At 37.5% G+C, this 19,731-nt stretch overlaps 1 protein-coding gene across 1 annotated transcript in view; it reads right to left on the bottom strand.

The window, feature by feature from the left end:
• Positions 1–19,731, bottom strand: part of MOS7 (nuclear pore complex protein-like protein) — a 112,114-nt gene that overhangs the window by 67,169 nt on the left and 25,214 nt on the right. Inside the window, exons 2-6 of the mRNA XM_089798191.1 lie at positions 17,497–17,648; positions 14,851–14,979; positions 14,464–14,608; positions 12,628–12,689; positions 11,927–12,161 (exon numbers count right to left, since the gene is read on the bottom strand). Coding sequence (XP_089654317.1) covers positions 11,927–12,161; positions 12,628–12,689; positions 14,464–14,608; positions 14,851–14,979; positions 17,497–17,648 — 723 coding nt within the window. The remainder of the gene's footprint in view (positions 1–11,926; positions 12,162–12,627; positions 12,690–14,463; positions 14,609–14,850; positions 14,980–17,496; positions 17,649–19,731) is intronic.

The raw sequence follows: 19,731 nt of genomic DNA, 5'->3' as shown, positions 1-19,731 counted from the left end.
ATGCCATACTGCCATCCAAAAAAATTCAAAGAAGAGATTGAGAATACGATTTAGGAGTTGCTCAAGAAAGGATGGATCCGTCCCAACTCTAGCCCTTTCGCATCATCAGTAGTATTGGTAAAAAAGAAGGATGGGACAGTGCACATCTGTTGACTACCATGCGTTGAATAAGAAGACAATTAAAAATAGATACCCTATTCCCAAGATCGATGAATTGTTGGATGAGTTGCATGGTGCAGTTTTTTTTAAATAGATCTCTGTTCCGAATACCATCAGCTCTATATGCGAGGAGATGTGGAGAAGACGGCTTTTCGTTGTCACTACGTGCATTATGAGTTCCTAGTCATGCTATTCAGATTAATGAATGCACCAACTACTGTTCAATCTGGCATGAATCGCATCTTCAAGAAACAATTGTGTAAGTATTTGATAATATCCTTATTTACAGCAAAACCTGGCAAGAACACATGAGACATTTGGATGAAGTCCTAGAGATCATGGAGGTTCAATCCTTGTTCACCAAACAATCCAAGTGTAAATTTGGAATGACAAAATTATAAAACCTAGGGCACATTGTCAGTAAATATGGAGTGTAGGTCCACCAGGAGAAGATTCAAGCTATCATTGATTGGCCCCTATCAAAATCGCTCTCTAAGTTGCAAGGGTTCTTTGAACTATGCAATTATTACCAGAGGTTTGTAAAAGGATTCTCTCGACTCAATCCAGCATTAATAGATCTAACTAAGAAAGGCTCCTTCCATGGAATGACAAAACGCAACACACTTTTGATAAGTTAAAAGAAGCAATGAACACTTGCTCAGATCTCGCCTTATCTGACTTCACTCAAGCATTCATTTTAGAGTGTGACGCATCTGGAGAGGGCATTGGTGTGGTATTGATGCAAGATAGACACCCTATAGCCTATGATAGTCGAAAACTTACACAAGTTGAGCGCCTGTATTCCATTTATGACAAAGAGATGTTGGCCATCGTGCATGCACTAACCAAGTTCCGACAATATTTGGTGGGTGCCAAGTTTGTCGTCCGTACCGATCATAATAGTTTGAGATATTTTCTGGAGCAACAGGATCTGAAGGAGAGGCAACAAAAATGGGTAAGATTCAAGCTTTTGATTTCGACATTGAATATGTGAAGGGAAAGAACAATGTCATTGCAAATGCTTTGTCAAGAAAACCCACCATCTGCTTGCTATCTCAGATTTCAGCTGACTGGAAAGCACACTTATTGGTAGAATATTCCAAAAACACGTTTGTATGTAAGCTAATGCACGGCGACACTCAGAATGACCAATACAAGGTAGTGGATGACATCATATACTTAAGAAGCAGATATACTTGGTGCCTAAATCCAAACTGAAGCAGAAAATCCTTAACAAAATACATGCCTCACCCTTGGTCGGACACCTGAGATTTCTCAAAACCTATAGACAACTCAAGTAGAGATTCTCGTGGAAGGGACTTAAAGATGATGTTTTGCAGTATGTGCGAAAATGTGCAGTTTGCCAGCAAAACAAATCCGAACACAATTTACCTGTCAGGCTATTACAACCCTTGCCGATACCAAAATAGAAGTAGGAAAGTATCTCTATGAACTTCATCACCGGACTTTCTAAGGTAAATGAAAAGGATTGTATCTTTGTGGTGGTTGACAGATTGACGAAGTATGCACACTTCTTCGCCATCTCCTCAAATTTTTAGGCCACACAAGTAGCCGACTTATTTTTTAGATAAGTATTTTGTTTGCACAGGTTACCCCAAAACATTGTTAGTCACAAGTATGGTTCGTTTCTCAATATTTTTTGGATAGAATTGTTTCAGTTGGCAAGGACAGAATTGTCACCAAGTACTAGCTACCACCCTTAGACAGACGTAGATTGTGAACAAGTGGCTGGAAGGCTACCTCCAGAACTACGTTTCAACACAGCAACGGGCATGGGTCAAATGGATGAATCTAGGGCAATACTATTACAATACAACTTATCAAATGTCTATTGGGATGGCACCCTTCAAAGCACTGTACAGGTATAAAACCCTTTCATTTATCGACATCGTCCTAGGTGACAGTCGCTCACCTAGGGCGAGGGACTGGCTTCAAGAAGGGCAAGACATCATGAGATTCTTGAAGGAAAACTTACAAAGGGCAAAGAATCAACAAAAGATGTATGCCAACAAACACCGAATCGAGAGAATTTTCGAAGTGGGAGACTTGGCGTATCTGAGGCTCTAGCCGTACAAACAATCCTCATTGAAAGCAAAAGGGAAAGAAAAATTGAAGCCACGTTTTTATGGTCCTTATCATGTAACTCGCCGCGTCGGTGAAGTTGCCTATGAACTGGAACTTCCAAAAGGGAGCCGCATCCATAACATCTTTCACCTCTCCTGTCTAAAGATAGCCATGGGACAGAACATTGTAATAACCACAGATCTTCCGCCACTCAATGAAGAAGGGAAGCTCATGTTAGAACCGGCCGAGATCATTGATGTACGGGAGAAGACTGCGAAACCGCACCCTAAGGGAATACTTAGTACGCTAGAAACACTTGTCGCTGGACAACACGACTTGGGAAGGTGAACACATTCTTCAGCATCCGGCATTAGATTTGCTTGAGGACAAGCAAATTTTGAGACAAGAGGATTGTAATGTTCCCATCATAAAATAAATATATAATCAAAGCATTGTTTATGGGTCAGTTGATTTAGTATATCTCAAACCCATTTTTATTTAATTGTTTCTCTACGTGTTGCCGTCGGCTATCTTTTACCATCAAGAGTTCCTCCGAAGGGTATTTAAGCATAGCATGTAGATAGTAGTTGATATGCGATTTGGATTATTTTATTGTATGTGAATCCCTGTTGGAGTTCATTATTGTTCACCATTTTGGAAGTGAAAGATCTTCCCTATTTGGCTTTCCGGTTTCAGTGGGATTCAACCCTCACCCTAGAGCGCCATTCTTATCTACACAAATATATATATATATATATATATATATATATATATATATATATATATATATATATATATATATATATATATATTTCTTGATTTCATTGCACATATTTGTGTTGGCTTATATCTATTATTGGCGAGTGTCTTCTTATACTATTGATTTAACTTGCACTGAATTCAGCATTGTGGAGGTCGCACCCTCCATTATTCCTTGGCGCAAGTCTATCTCCACATGTACGGCCAACAAATGTATGACCCACTAGCATGCATAACATTGTTGTGCATCAAACCCCAACTTCTACCATACGCCATTATCTCACATTACCATACGGTCATTCCTCATCATCCACCGTACGTCACACTTGGCCAAACGACATTGTATGACATACTTGCCTAGACACCACTGTACAACATACACTACACTGTACGATCTCACTCAATCACCGTACAAGGCACTATCTTCCACCATATGGTCAAGGATAGGTTTGTACGACATCTTCCTGTCCGTACGCAACTGCTCAATCGATCTCTATACGAAGTTACCAGGGATTGCTTTACTGGAGCGGTAGAGCAATTCGCAACTATGGTAAAAACCAGAATTTTGAACACAAATGGGAATAGCAAGAAGGAAATCACCCTTCACAATTCCAAACAGGATGACTGATTATGATAGTTGGAAATGAATGCAGTCGAGTTTAGAGAGATTGTCTTCTAGTCTTGCTTGCATGCTTGGTTATGAGCAAGATGGAAGGAGGTGGCAACAAAAAGAGTTAGGTTCAAGTGCCTTCGAAAAGATTGATAATGCATATGGAAACACAAAAATTATAATGTCTGATGAAGATAAAAGAAAAATATGGCCACTGGAATTTATAAAGATTGAAATAATATTAAATCCATTGCCAAGGTTGGAAAATAATAATAAAACGTTGACATAGGAGGGAAATAATAATTTTACTCCTTATGTTTTATAAATTAGTTCATGCTCAAGTGAATACTTTTGTTGTCTTGTTAATTATGTTGACCCGGTTAGCTCATGGTGATCACTTGGTATACCCTTGCTTGCCTAGTCCATTTTTTGTTGGTCATGGTGGTTTAGGACTCATACCTATTAACTCAATGGCAGGTGGTGCCCCCATACCCAATTCCCTATCTCACAATGCTCCCCCCCATTCTTTGTCGTGTTCTTGCAAACGAAAATTATCATGGTAATAACATATTTTCCAAATCATTTTAAAGAAATCAAAAACCCATGTCAACTAACCATTTCCAATTCATATGACATCAAAACGATTGACCAGTATTTCTTATTCCCATGAAATCATAACAAATAACCAATACTTCAATTTCACGTGAAACCATAACGAATAATCGATTTTCAACAATCAATTCATGTTCACATGAAGTATTAATGGCTATATAGAATATTTTAAAATTGAGCAAAATAGAGGATGTAAAAACTTCCCACCATTTTTCATTCTAACTTTCCCACTTTGAACTTAGCAGGTTTGATTTCATTACAACCGTTATATTTTACAACTAACTAGCCTGATAGGAAATTCATTCTGTTGTGGTGTTTATCATGCTAGAATTTTCTCCCGCTTTTTGCTACTTCAATTGTTCATTGTGTTGTCATTCATCTTCCAATTTTATCAAGTTGTTTAACCATTCCTTAAGGCTATCATGATCTCCCCACCTATTCTCCACTGTCACTTTGACACTTGGTATTGTGTATTATGTCGGTACGATTGCCTCCTAGTAGTACATTAGTCAAAAAGGCATATGTCTTATCATTGCTTTATAGGTTGTCTGGTATGTCCAAAGTACTGTTGGTCATCTTTCCTCCTAATCACCTTCTTCTATCCCTCATGTTTAATATAGAATTGATACTAGTATTTTATTTCTGGCTTTGGCTTGCCCATTGGCTCGTGGATAGTAAGGGCTTGACCTATTGTGGAATATGCAAAACTCTATGGTCATCTCTCGTACTATCTAATTAGCAAAGTGTACTCGTCTATCACTCGTAATTGAGATAGGAATCCCAAGCCTAGTGATGATCTATTCATACAAGAATCAGGCAGTTCTTACTGCAATATTATCTAGAAGTGCTCTAGCCCCTGCCCATCTCTGGCCTCTGCTCATTTAGCTAGATATTATGTGGCTACCACAATGTACCTACAACGTCTGGTCATACTAGCTCTCAAGGGCCCCACAAAATCCATCCCCCATCTTTCAAACAACTGCAGTTGTAAAGGAAATAGGGGCATAAAGTCTCTTTTGAAAGGCTTTCCCGTCCTTTGGCAAGTGTCACAAACCAACACCCACTCCTTTGCATCTGTACGTGGTGTTGGCCACCATAATCCAACTAGTAGTACTATTTAGGTTTTAGCATCCAGGCCCATGTGTCCCCCTACCAAGCTTTTGTGTGATTCTCGTAGTACGCGAGGAATTTTCTCCTCCATTATGCATCTACAAAGTAAATGAACTAGACTCATTTTGTAGAGATACCTCTTGATGAGTTGATATATCTTACTTTTTATGGCTAGTTTCCTCCTTTCGTTTGGTGGAATTTCTGGAGGAATTGATGCGGTAGAAAGGTATCTCTCTATATGCTCATACCATGAGGGTAGAATGGCAATCTAGAAGAGGTGGTTGTTTGGAAAGCCTTCGTTCACCCCTTTTGTTGGTTCACCAAATTTTACCCTTGATAGATGATCTACCATAACGTGGCTTTGGCTAAGTCAAACAATAATATTAAATGTGAATTCCTGGAGTAGGAGTAGCCATCTGCTAACCCTCCCTTGTATTATTGGTTTGTTCACAAGGTACAATAAGGCTTGATGATCTACATTAAAAGTGAAGGGTGTGGCTAGGAGATAATGTCAGAACTTTTGAACTATGTACATCATGCCTAACGCTTCCCTTTCTGTCATGTTGTAATTTATCTCTACTTTTGATAGTAGTCGACTTGCAAAATACATGAGATGATCTAGTCCTTTTGTACCTGCCTAAGCTAAGGTAGCCCCAATGGCGTAATTGGATGCATCCACGTGTACGTGAAATTCCTTGCTCCAATATGAGTAAACAAGGATTGGTGCCCCAACCAACCTTGACTTTAGTTCCTTGAATGCAGTGGCTTGTTCCATCCCCCATATGAATGATTTTCCCTTCCCTGTAAGTTTCTCCAGGGGTAAGGATATTTAAACAAACCCCTTAATAAACCGACAATAGTATCCTAAATGACCTAAGATAGATTTGTCCCCTATTACATCCTATGAGTCCTCCATTTTGATAATTACTTTGATTTTATCTAGATCGATGTTCAACCCTCCCTTATAGACAATGTAGCTAAGAAACTTATCCTGAGGTACCATGAACCGATATTTCTTTGGGTTTAGTACTAGGCATGCCCTCTGGCACCACTCCATACACTCTCGTAAGGCTATAGAGTGTGTTTCATTCTCACTAAATTCTGACCAATCATCCAAAAATACCTTGAGATTTCCCAACAACATCCTGTTGAAAATGTGAAGTATGATTCTTTGGAAGATGATCAAGGCATTGCATAAGTCGAATGGAATCCGATTATATGCATACACTCCATCTTCTACTAGAAAGGTTATTTTTAACTTATCTTCCTTGGCGATACTAGTCTAGTTGTAGCTCGAGAATCTCTCCATGAATGAGCAAATTTTGTGTCCTTCCACCTCTAGTATGCTATCTTTGAAGGGAATCAAGAACGGATCTTTGATTGTCACTACATTTAGGCATCAGAAACTACACTGTAACTAATTTGATATGCTTCCTTCTTTAGTGAGATGACAATCGGTGACACCCACTCATTGATCTATACTTCGAAAACAATTCCAACCTCCAGCATCTTGGCAATTTCCTCTTGTACCTTTGCTGCAAAATTTTTGTTCATGCAGTACAATCATTTCTGCACTGGCCTTGCACCGAGTACTAGGGGTGTTTTGTGTACACAATTTCAGCAGCACCCTTTTTAAATCTATGTACGTCCAGGCAAATACATCCTTGTATTCAAAGAAGATTTAAATGCAGTTACTTTCAGTACAGGGTCCCACTCGTCCCCCACTAATATTATTTTCGGGCCTTTTTCCACTCCCAAGCTAAATTTTGCTATATTTGGTTCTTTAAACTTAACTTCCTCGTATTTCTCAAATCGATGGGCAGAAGTTTCATCTACCCTCACCATCCCTTACTTATATTCCTTGTACTCTATTAGGTATGTGTCTTCATCCTCCAATATCTTTGTTACTTCCAACATGTGGCAACTTGGCTGGAATATCTCATAATCCTCCATCTGTCGGTAGAATAATCCATTAAGGGAACTCACTCTGTCTTCAAAACAGCTACCAAGCCTCAATATACCTTCCTCGTCTAGTTTTATCCTTCCTTCTTCACCTTACTCTCCTTCAGTCTCTGAGTCTGATGACAATTCCTAGCTTATTATCTGGCTCCACACATCGATGACATATTTTCCCTTCACTTTCAATGGATAATGTGTTCTTTTTCCAGTTGTGGTTGGCCTTTTCCATGTCTCTTCGGGGCTCTTTGGGGAGTACATTTACTCTCAATCCTTCATCCACAATAATATTAGCGGATGTATGGCCCATGATCTCCATTTCTACTACGGCAGGGGTCTTTCTTATCCCAAGCATGAACAACATCAAATTTGGGGGTGGGGGTTCATTTCGTGGAGTACTCCTTCTGGCTTCTTCTTTCGTACCCTTGTCTTTTCTTGTGTTGGTATTGTTTTCTTCCATGCTAGAGATTGCTACCCTTAATTGGGGTAATGATTCCAGTAGGTCTGCTGCCCTTTTTGGTACAATGGCCTGCAACATTTGTTTTATGATGTTGACCGTACAGGAATGTTTGTTGCCTTCTGAATTCATCTTCGTTCCTCTTCCACTACCAATTGTGCTTCCTTCAACCTTTCCTTTTTAATCCAAGGATCCAACTATGAGGTTTTCTTTTCTTGAAGTCAAGTAATTTCCATCACTTCCTCTTTTGGTTTTGTGACATCCAGCATGTTCACGGCTTTCCCTTTCGAGCAGTCCACATCTTTACAGTTCCCTGGCGCACACCACCGACATAGCATGCTTCTGCCATTTTGTTGGTTTTGACATTCCCAGGTGCAATGCCCCCACACGTTGCATCTTTTGCATTGTATCATTGGACAGCCCTTTGTGTCATATTGAATACGGATCTGTAGAGTGTTATTATTGTTGTTATTATGGCTTCCAAGTCTATTATTCTGATAGCATCTTGGGGAGGCATTGGAAGTCATGGTTCTTGGCAGTGTAGTGGGTGGGGTTGCTTGTTTCATGGTTAGGAGTACTTGCACTCTTTAACGTCAGATTGTACGGGTACTCTTTCAAAGAGTGTCCCATGACTTGATAGATGTCGCAGAATGATTTTTTTGAACAATTGACTCTTGTGTGCCTTTCATTTTTGCATTTTGTACACCTTAATTCTTTCTTTTCCTTGGCTTCTTTATCTCCCTTCATTTCCTTCATCATCTACATCATATCCTTGCAGAGCGCTTGGACTGTTTGGGTTTTGTCATCGCTATCTTCATCACTGATGTCATCACTCTCTTTTTGTTCCTTGACGTTTTGTTCTCGCTTTCAATATCCATTGCCTGACCATATGCCTCCTCGTACGTGGAGGGGGGTACTACTTTCATTTTCTTCAGAATGAGAGAGTCAAACCCTCTATGAACCACCTCTTTTTCAATTCATTTGTTGGGTATTCTCCAACTTACCTATTAGCTCCTTCAACCTCCAATTGTAGACCCAAACATTCTCACTCTTGCCTTGGTGTGTGCTGTATATTTCCGCCACTACCCCATCATCATCCTGCAACAACCTAAATTTTGTCTCAAAGGCTTTCTTCAGATTGCTCCAAATTGCCTTCTGGGTGGCTGGAAAGTCGACATACAAGTCAATGGCTATACCTCGCAGGGTGGCAGGAAAAGCCTTTACCCAGAAATCTTTATCTTCCTACCAAGTCCCCCCCCCCAAATGGTTACACAAGTCTCACCATGTCGCGTTGGGTCTTTCGATCCTTCACCAATGAACTTGGGAAGTTTCCGTTTGTCTAAGGTATTTTACATTTTTCTTCCTTGACCTCCTATTTTATGGAAATTTGTTTCTCCTTGCCCCCTTGGTACTTCTCTTGTACCGTTAGGTTGCAAGATCTCCCTTCTTCCAACATCCTCGAGTATAATTCGGTGGTACCGTGACTCCCTCCTTCCTGGGGTCTTCAGCTTTGTTTGCCCTATTTACTTCGTCGGATATGGCCAGCCCCTTTATGCGGCATACAATACTTTCGAATAAGTCAACTACCTCCCCTTCCAAGCTTCTTTCTTCGTTGTTGGTTTCAAAATGCACAGATGCTTTTGTTTCACCTGACTCGCTTCCCCAACTATTTGTGTCTCCTTTTTTCCAAGTCGTACCAAGCATTGATTCCACCTCAGCAGTACTACCAAGTGGCAACCCTTCCTTCTAGTTCTAATTGGGTTTGTTAAGATTATGGTACCCTTCAGCAAGGTTTGTAACCTTTGTCGACTTTCTATTTTTTGTTGTATTTGTAAAGATGGTCTCACTTCAGCCTCATTCTCCTTTTGGTGTGTCTTTATGATGCCTACTGTCCTTATTCAATAGGAAGGGCATTTATTTTTCAAGTTACTAGGTGTGCGGCGCTTGTTTTTGTCTTGAGGTTCCTCCTCTCGCCAATTCTTTTCATAGAATCTCTGCAGTATTTGTTGCCTTCATTGTTCTCTTTGGTCAGCCTCCCTTTCTTCTTCTACTTCTACCAGCCTACATACTAGTAGCCTTGAAAGGCTCCCTAGGAGATCGTAAACTGCTTTATTCACTGTGTCTTCGGGTCGTACCATACCAGTAGGAAGAGCCCTCTACTCCGCCTCCCAGCATACGTACTAATCTGTCATTATATCCCTTGCTTGAACAAGATCCTGCATCAATTTATACTCTCAAGGTACTTCCTCCTCGATGTCACTGTCTATTATCACTACTTACTAGTCAAAAGTACAACCCATTATACTTCCATTTTTTATCACCTGTCCCCTCTAGATCTCCAAGTTCATACTAGGCAACGGCACCAGAAATGTTATGTCCAAAATATGTAAGTGTTCACCCGCCAAATATGGAAGTGTTTATATGCCAGATATGGAAGTGATCTTAATATAGAACTACATACCAATGTAAGAATAACAAGAGAATAACATGGACATCTATAATATGGAAAACACACAACAATGATAGAATATTACTTTTATTGCTTATACCAAAGTATTACATTAGCACCATTACTAATATTCCAACATATCCCTGGGTTTCCCAACAACCCCTCCATATAGCACTCCAGTTGGTAAAGGAAACCAACCACCGTGACTCTTTGGTACGATTTATTCTATAACAAGTCTATTATATTTGTTAATTACTTATTACTAGCATACATGGGTATAATAGCAATTAAAGAGCGAGACCTTTCAAAATAAAATTGAAGGTGGAAAAATTTATCATTGGATAGTGAACTAAAATTTCCACCTCATTGCATCTCCTTGCTTTTTCTTTGACTCTATCATAGCATAGAGATACATTTTCTGCCTAGAAAGGTGCCAAAATGGAAAATGTATTAGTCAACAATGACTTCAAGGTGACATTTAATAGACTCTTCTCTTATCCAAATATACAACATACAATGGGCGAGTTTGGGAAGTCTATAGCTTCATCAGATCACAACATTAAACGGACACTCATATTTAGTTCATGTGAAAACAGATGCTTTTGGGAGACCGATTAAAGGACACTAATATGTGGTTTGTGTGCAAATAGCTTCCTAGAGATGAAGAAGAATGTTTCTAAGGAGGAAACCAATCTCACACAATGTAAGATCCGATGTAATGGTAAGAACAAGAGGTCTAATGTGGATATGCAAGATATTTTGCAAGGAAAATATGTCATTGTTCACAGTGCACACGACTTGCAAGGATTAATAAGCAGTTGGAAGAGATTGTCACATTGGTGAAGACCTAAAAGATGCTCATTTGAATATTACCACAAACTAAAGGATACAATGCCCAATTCTTATCCAATCATTAAAAAGGAGATATGTATGACGTGAAGTGCTCATGAAGTTATGCAAGAATCTAACCAAATTATTTGGAACCTCTTAAAAATTTCAATGCCAAAAGTTCTATATAGAGTGCTATGGGGATGTGGGAGAAAGGGTAATGGACATCCTAATGAAGATGCTAGTGCTAAAACAGTGGAATATAATTAGACTGATAATGAATCATGCTTTCCCTATTTTAGATATGAGATGGAGTTGTAATAAGGAGGCTAGAGATTGAGGCTTGGCTCCAATGTTTGTAATTTCTATGAAACTTCTTGGTGATATCAACGACTTGATTGTTGAACCCATGCTTGTTGCATAACCTTGGGTTTGTCCCTTTTCTAATCTTAAAAATATTACATCAGTCATAAAAAAAAATTACTTTCAAAATGCAAAACAAACAGACATTAATTGTTTTGGATATCATCTTCTTGTATTAATGATTACCCATGTCCATCCCTAGTCAATACAATTGATTTTTGCAAAATATTTGCAACTGAGATCTTAAAAAAATTGCAATTAGTATGTTTATGTTACTCTGTTGACCTGCATAGAAAGAAACAAAATCCCTTTCTCAGGTTTGAGAAAGAACGTCTAACACAATAATAATTAAAATCCCTTCTCACATATGACTTAACCTTGGGATTTGATTCTTCAGATCTACCATTTTATTTACTTTTTCAAAAAAAAAATGCTTTCCACGATTTCAAAAGCCTCAAAAAGTTCAGTTAAAAATCAACTCAGAACTGGAAGACAGTACCTAGGTAATCTGCTACAAGATTTATAGTAGATACCGTACCTGTAATGAAATGGAAGCATCAAATGGAACATAGGCACGAGCTTTCAGTCCCAGTAATCTGAGCCTTTCAGCTACTAGATCATCAGAAAAGTCAACTATTTCAGGAAACACAGCTTCCAGCCAAGCAATGGCAAAACTGGCATTGGTTGAAGCCTTAGAACCAATTAAATTTGAGTGAAATCCTGACACACAAGCATCTTTGTAAATCTCTTCAATGGCTGCGCTAACATAAATACTGCCAAATAACACAAGAAAAATGCAAGTTAGCATGTGTTTTACTTAGAAAAGCCCTATGAAGTACTTATAATTATTTAAAGATAAGACGTCTTAGCAATCAAGAAATAAGTTACATAACAAAATCTGAGGTTCCATTGATTCCAAGATCATCAAGAGAGCTTACAACTACTTTTCAGCTGCCAAATAATGTAGGCAATTTACATATTTGTGACTCGCATGCACAAGGGAGCAGTTACGTTTTTCCAATGATAAATGGGTCATACATGAATGAATCACACATCACAAAGATAGCAGGGTATCAAACAACTTTTTGTTTCTACTGAAGCAAATATAACAAGCACTTACCAACTGAGGCCACACATGATCAGAATCTGGTATGTACTTCCTACCAAGAGGAACATAGGATTTAAAATATAGATTGTTAACATTAAGCATATAGAGAACATGTGTAATACAAAACATACCTTCCAAAAGGAACCACTGGACAAAGAGCATAAACGGAACAATTGCTAAAAAGAATGAATACCTGCAATAAATTTTAAAAAGCACCATGAGCTCAAACACATGAAATTCTAAGGAAGTCATATAAAGAATGCCAAAGTAAAATGCAAAGTCCCAAAATCATTTATGAAAATACTCCTATAGCACAGAAAGCTATATCACATAAAGAGATGAAACCATATAAGCAATAACAAGGAAAAAAAGTGCAGTTGAACACTCGTCGGCATTAAGGATGTGCCAATTCAAACCAGATGGCTGAAGAAAAACATTATCTGGATTTTCAGTCAAAACAAATGTAATGTAACCTACCATTAAATGTGCATTTTTCAAAGAATTAAGACTTTGGTTGAATGCTATTAAACCACGACAAATGGCATGCCCCATGAAGGTCCCTATGGCCTCAAAGGCCTTAAGAGCTGCCCCTCAACCCTGCTTAGGGTTGCCATCCCTAGCTCCCCCACTCTAAGTTATAAAATGCAAAAAATAAAAATTGAGTTGAGCTGCAGCAGATGGAAGATAACAATTTTGTACTCTGCAACTAAGTTGTAATGGATATACCATAATTGATTAAGAATTTGAAATTTATCAAGAATTCGACAGTAATTGGTAATATTGAACCTTTATTTCTGTCTAATGTTTGATTCTGCTTCTCTTTCCATGCACTATATTTGGAAGGAAACAAAAATTGTAGCTCTTTTCCATATTTTTATGAGTATTTCAGCTCCTATGAGTTTGCCTAGTTTCTCCGACGTTTTTCCTGTTTAGAAATTAATGCCAATGCCTTGTAAATGGAATCCTCCTATGGCTGAAACATTAGTAAAACCAATCCACATAGGAACTGTTTAGTGTAGATTGAAAAATGTCAGTGCATTCTCATTTGAAACACAAAAACCAAAATTTTGTAATAACATTCACAGAAATCCAAATAACATCTTATTAAATTGTTAACTAATTTAAACTGTGATAACAGTTAACGAAAAAAAAATCCTACAATCCCACTACCAAGCAGATATCATGAAAATTTCGCCAACTCATAAGCAGTAATAAAATGAAAATTGAACTCTCGTCAGATCCATCAAAGTAAACTTGACTACTAAAATACAAGTTTTTGTAAATTGTACAACACATATTTCCCAAAGCATGGAATTTTTCTTTGACATAAATCCTTTATAATTTGTATCGCTAGTAAGAACTACAAAAAATGAAAGAAAAGAGTAGCATTTTCATGTACATAGCATAGAAACTTTAGTGCACATCTGCTATTGGACACAGATAATTATGAAAATCATCATAGAAGCCCCTAAAAAATTGGATTAGAAAGAAAATGATCAGCACAAATAACCATAATAGGTTAGACTTCAGAAGTACAATCAAAAAAATAAAGTACCAAATTGAATGAAAAAGCATAGATAATGAGAAGCAGCTCAATACAAACTACAAAATGAAGGCGAGCAAAATAAATGAGAAATTGGCCTGCTACAGCTTATATATCAAACACATAAAATTTGATCTAGGGAACAAATTCATGAGAAACGAAAAAAAAGGACAATAAAATGCAACTGAAGTACACCATGCATATCTGATTAGATGGTTTATACTTTATATACATTCAAGAAGCTCTTCGTAGAGTAATTACTAATTATAAATTATAACTATACTCAAATGTAGAAATTATTTATTTGAGAGAAACTAACTAAAAGAAAGTTAGGAGTGAAAGGGAGTGCTAGATTTATTAAATAGCTTCCAAAATGTATTAAACCCAATTGAAAAGAAAATATCCATATGAAGCACTTGCTTACAGTAAATCTGTCCCATAAATGTTCACCACCAAAAGCAAATGCTACAGGACGTATTGTGACTGTGCTCTTGAGTTTGGTATAAGCTGCTGGCTGAAGGTGGTACTCCTGCTCTGGAATCTCCAAATCTGAAGACAAGTCAAACATTCTGCAAAACATAAGCAGAAACTTCATGAGATTGACCAGGAAGCAACAGACATGTTCCTTGGCAACTCTTGCCATAGAGGCACTCAAAAAAATATGCAGATCCTGTAACCATCCCTATAACAATAGCAACACATACAGAAAAGTTAACTCCAATTGTGCCTATTCTCAATTCTCAAAATTCTGCAGCTACATCTAAATATTACTCTAATCAAAGTACCCAATGCTAAATGGAATTAAGCATACCTAAAAACACCATCTGAAGAAAGAATCCCCAAATGTGTATCACTGTGAGGATGCCATGTTACTTGCAAAATCCGTAAAGTTTTACTTTCTGTGGAGGAGAATATTCCTTTTGATCCAACAACAGATACTCTGCAAATAATAACAAAGATGCATTGTGTTTATGAGAACAAGATTAAGACAGAGTGAACAAAAACTATTCCATGGCCAAATATGTAAATTAATTCTGCCTAAAGACTGATCTTGTCTGTAGATCCAGAATCAAAATGATTAAAAAAACTGATATAGATCCATCACAGCAAAGATAATTACATTAGCGAGTATATAATTACTATAGGATCATCCACAAACATATGTAGAGAGCTGCCTCCAAGGATGAATCAAAAGATATAAAGAAAATAAAGTTAAGCAGCCATAACATATTCCCTCAATCTGAGAATAACGTTATTAGATACATGTTTTCATAAATGTAAGCAATTTGGTGATATCCATGAAAGACTAAACCTACACAATTGCATGGTAACATTGCTCATTATCAACAATGTAGTGTCTGCAAATTAATTCAAGATTTGGTTGAGGTACAGCTGTAAGGATACATTTAACTGTTGGAATGATTACATTTAACTGTTGGAATGATTACATGGTTATATGTGGAGCAATAATTTAATTGTAAATCTCAGGTATCCATTAGTTATAGGATAAATTATATCATGGGCTTACCTTTATATTTGTGGGATATTATGTGCACATGTGAATGGGTATGTTCTATGCAAAAACATATGACGAAAGTATGCAGCTGCAAGGATATATGTGGCTATTGGAATATTAACATAGCCATATGTGATGTAATTATTTATTACAACATTATGTTGTGCACTGGTTATAGGGTACCCGGTAAATAACATAATGGGTTTACTATTATATTTGTGGGATATAATGTACACGTGTGGGTATGTAGGTTCTAAGCGAAAACATATGAACGCATACATAATGCACCTTGGATAAATATGCACTTATTGTGGTTTGGTAGTTGAATAAATTAGTAGGGTAATCATTGTAAGAATATGGGTCATGTGCCTATATAAGTATGTCCCCTACATGTATTAAATAACTAGGTGCATGATAGAATTCCCTTCAATCGTAGCACAAGGTGGAAGTATTGGTATGAGCTTCCCTCTTGTCTGGGGCAAGGATATTCTTCATGTATGTATATTAATGTATTAATGGAAGTGCACATGGTTATGGTATCTCTATGTTTGTCTCTTGAAACAAGGATGACCTTCGTGTATGTATGTTGATGTGTTACTGGAAGTCTGAATGATTATTGTATCTGTGTTTGTCTCTTGTTTTCTATTAATTCTGATGGTATTTGTGTTACTATCTTTGATGCATATGAGTGCTTGTACTATGGTTGCACAATAACAATGGTACATGTCTCCACAGTTTAAAATCATAAGTAAATTGAGGTTCTATGAATTCTCTGTACAACTGCAAGGTTGACATGCTAATGTATGGTTGGTCTTCCAGATGCCTACCTACAAGTGCACATCCAGAATAGGCTATGAGTGGCTACATCAACTCCTGCCTTCATTTGAAATCATATTAGTCAAGAGTCTATTACAGAAATGGACATGGACAAGAACATAAGTAGTCAACTGTAGATTTCTAAGTGTCAGAATTTGATGTGTATTCTTTATTTTGATAACATAAAGCAGTGTTCACATTTAGTCCCATACATTGTGCTTCGCATGCTAAAACTATTCAATATCACACATCTTTGTTTATAATAGCTGAGTCAACATATGCATCTATTTCATGACATCGACTGAAAGATCAGGCCGTGATAAGAATTAAACACCTCAAAGCTTATAATTGTTGCTCAGAGAGGAAAGCGAAAATGCAATTTTCTTAAGAACAACAAGATGCAGAGAGCCCCTGAAAACTCAAAGGTCATGAAGCACAAGGATCATGGTTAAGGAAAGCATTGTTAATATTCTCTCCAGTTTAAACAACAGGAAAAAACTCAAAAGAGAGCTTATGGGAATTCTGGCGAGTTCTATAAAATAAGTAATAGAGCAGATTTGGCTTCATATAGTCCTTGCCCTCTTTTAAGATTTATGGCTGTATCAAAGACTCTGTTTTATGAATGTTTCAATTCATGCAACCAACTTCGTCTTTGGTTCAATACTAAAAGATATAATACAGACTCAGAAAAGCTACATATTGACTAAAATCTATCTACGACAGATAACACGAAGAAAAGAGCAGAAATTGAAGATGATCACAAGGTAATGCTTATCATAGAAAAGGATCTTGCAAAAAAATTATGAACTACCTTAGATCCACCAATGCCACATGAACTACCTTATGTCCTTATACAGACATCTGCTTTTATCTTTGTAGCATGTGCTGTGTTTATATATTTTTGTTTCAGTTTTGGCTAAACTGTTACTGTACGAAAAATTATTCATTCTAATTAAAAGAAACATAAACCAGCGATTTTTGAAAATGTTAGTACGTATTTCATTGGAATTCAACTTGGTCTTTCTACTCAGAAAACTTGTAGGGATAATAAACAAAAGATAACGAGAGAAAAAAAGGGAGAAATAACACAATACACTGCAATGAAAAGAATGGAAGTTATAATACCTGTACAGACCATCACCAGCAGAAGATGGAATTCGATCATTCATGAATAAAACCATTAAGCTTCCATCACCAGCAAGGACAACCGCTTGGCGAGTCCTGTTTATAGCCATATATCGGACTTGAAAATTCACCATCGTGTTGGGTCGCAATGTCTGCACAGCTGACCATTGTCAGCAGTTCCCCAACCATATAGAACTAATATAAATAAGAAAAGCATGCCACTAAATATGTGTGTTTTTTACAGGAAGTGACTTGACCAGAAACAATAATACATATATATTTCAAATTTTAGAAAAGTACTACAGTTACATTGACAACCTAGGCATGCCAAAAACTACTGATTCCTTTACTAGCAACAAGAACAGATAGATTCTGGAACTTGTAAAGCTTCATATTCCTGGTTGTTATATTTCAATATGATTGAACTATGAAATTATCAAAGTGCCAACATTTATAGAACAAGCTGCAGAGGATACATGAATCAAAAGTATTAGGCAATCAATAATAGTTATTATAATACAATTCCCATAACAGGTAACTGAAGGTAAGTTCTATTGATGTTTCATTCACATATTTGAAACTCTGCAATGTACTGGATTAACTGATTCTGGAAAGAAAAAGTCAAAATGAAATTTTAGTGCATTTGATCAGTTCTGGTCACTTTTTTGAGAACTCCATGAGGTATTTCAAAAAGGGAGACAGTTTCCCAGTTCATTAACTCATTGGCACCTATAATTGCTCAATGAGTTAGCTTGGATTAGGTTTCTATCTTTCACAGGTTTTGTTAGGTGATTCTTCAAGTCCAACTCTAACTGAGCTTATCTAATTTTGATGCTTCTTTCTTTTGTTCTGTAGGAGGCCGCTTTAAGCAAGTATTCTAAGATCAGATAATTTTTTCAACTGAAATCACCTTAGTCCACAAAGGGCCAGTTTGTCAATCCTTTGTATTAAGTCTACTTTTTAATGGAATTTTATCATTTTGACAAGTATTCTACAAATTTAGGAAATGGAGCAGGGGCTGAAGTGTGATTTAATGCTAAGGGCAGGAAGATGCAGAGAAATCCCCATGTTCTAAGGAAGACCATCAGGACAGATTCACAATCAAATTGTCCAAGGAAGCACGCGAAGACATAGGCATGAGGGAGGATTTGACAATCATGTGCCAATTCAGTGGTCCACAAGTTTCCAAAGAAAAATTAGGGCATGGATCTCAGAAAGCTGGATGAGTCGGGACATTGTGAAATTTTTAACAAAAACATTTTGTGGCAATTTTTTTCTCCAAAACAAAGGGAATAAATCTTGCAGGGAGAAACGTGGATGATGCGGGATTGCCCTTTATATATGCAGAAATGGTTTACCAATTTTGATCTGGAAAAACAGAACCCATATGATCGGCCGCTATGGATTCAACTTTGCAATCCTCCAATTGAGTATTGGTCAGAGGAATGTCTTGAAAAGACGAGTAATCTCCAGGTACCCCAATCAATATGGATGCAAAAATCAATAATAGCGATTCTTATGTGTGTGCATCATAAAATGATTGGAATAAGAGAAATAAGGGTTGGGATCCAATTGTGCGTTGACAATGCCCACTAGATACAAAAAATTGAAATAGAGGATAGCTACATTTTTCTACTAAAATCATCAACAAACAACAGAAAATACCTGGACCTAAGAACAGAAGGAGTGGCCATAGGGCTGCAAATATCGGCATGAACAAGCTAAAGTACTTGAGAAGCTCGCCATGAATTGCCACTGGTGAAAGGTGTGTGATGTTGCTTCCCAGCCTGGCATGCGTCACAAACTCCAAGCTGTTGTGTCTGAATCTCTGGCAATCCAAGAACAAGCTCATCCCGAGTAAGCTGTGAGAGATAATGCACATTTAAGTGCCCATATTGCTGATGCCAAAGTCTACTGACAAAAGACTGCCGAGCAGCCATAGCTAAGTCCTGAGAATCACCAGAATCAATAAATCTGAAAAGACCATGATCCTCAAGACCCACTGCAACAATAGACTTGGTCGCCCAATCAGTGATTGTGCACTGATGTGAACTGAAGGTGACTGCCAAGTGTGGAGAATGTTGTAGCAACTCACTGACGGAGAGTAGATTTAGTTCCATCCCTAGAACGTAATATACATCAAGGTAATATGAGATTCCTCCCAACAGACTGAATCTGAATGTTGCCTTTGCCGACAACCATGTACTCTTCTCCACCACCAAAAATAACAAAGTC

Source organism: Cupressus sempervirens, chromosome 8, assembly GCF_028749045.1.
Source record: "Cupressus sempervirens isolate cs-2001-9-10 chromosome 8, ASM2874904v1, whole genome shotgun sequence".
Lineage (NCBI taxonomy): Eukaryota > Viridiplantae > Streptophyta > Pinopsida > Cupressales > Cupressaceae > Cupressus > Cupressus sempervirens.
Note: the sequence above shows the minus strand (reverse complement) of the source record. Positions and strands in the feature narration are given on the sequence as shown.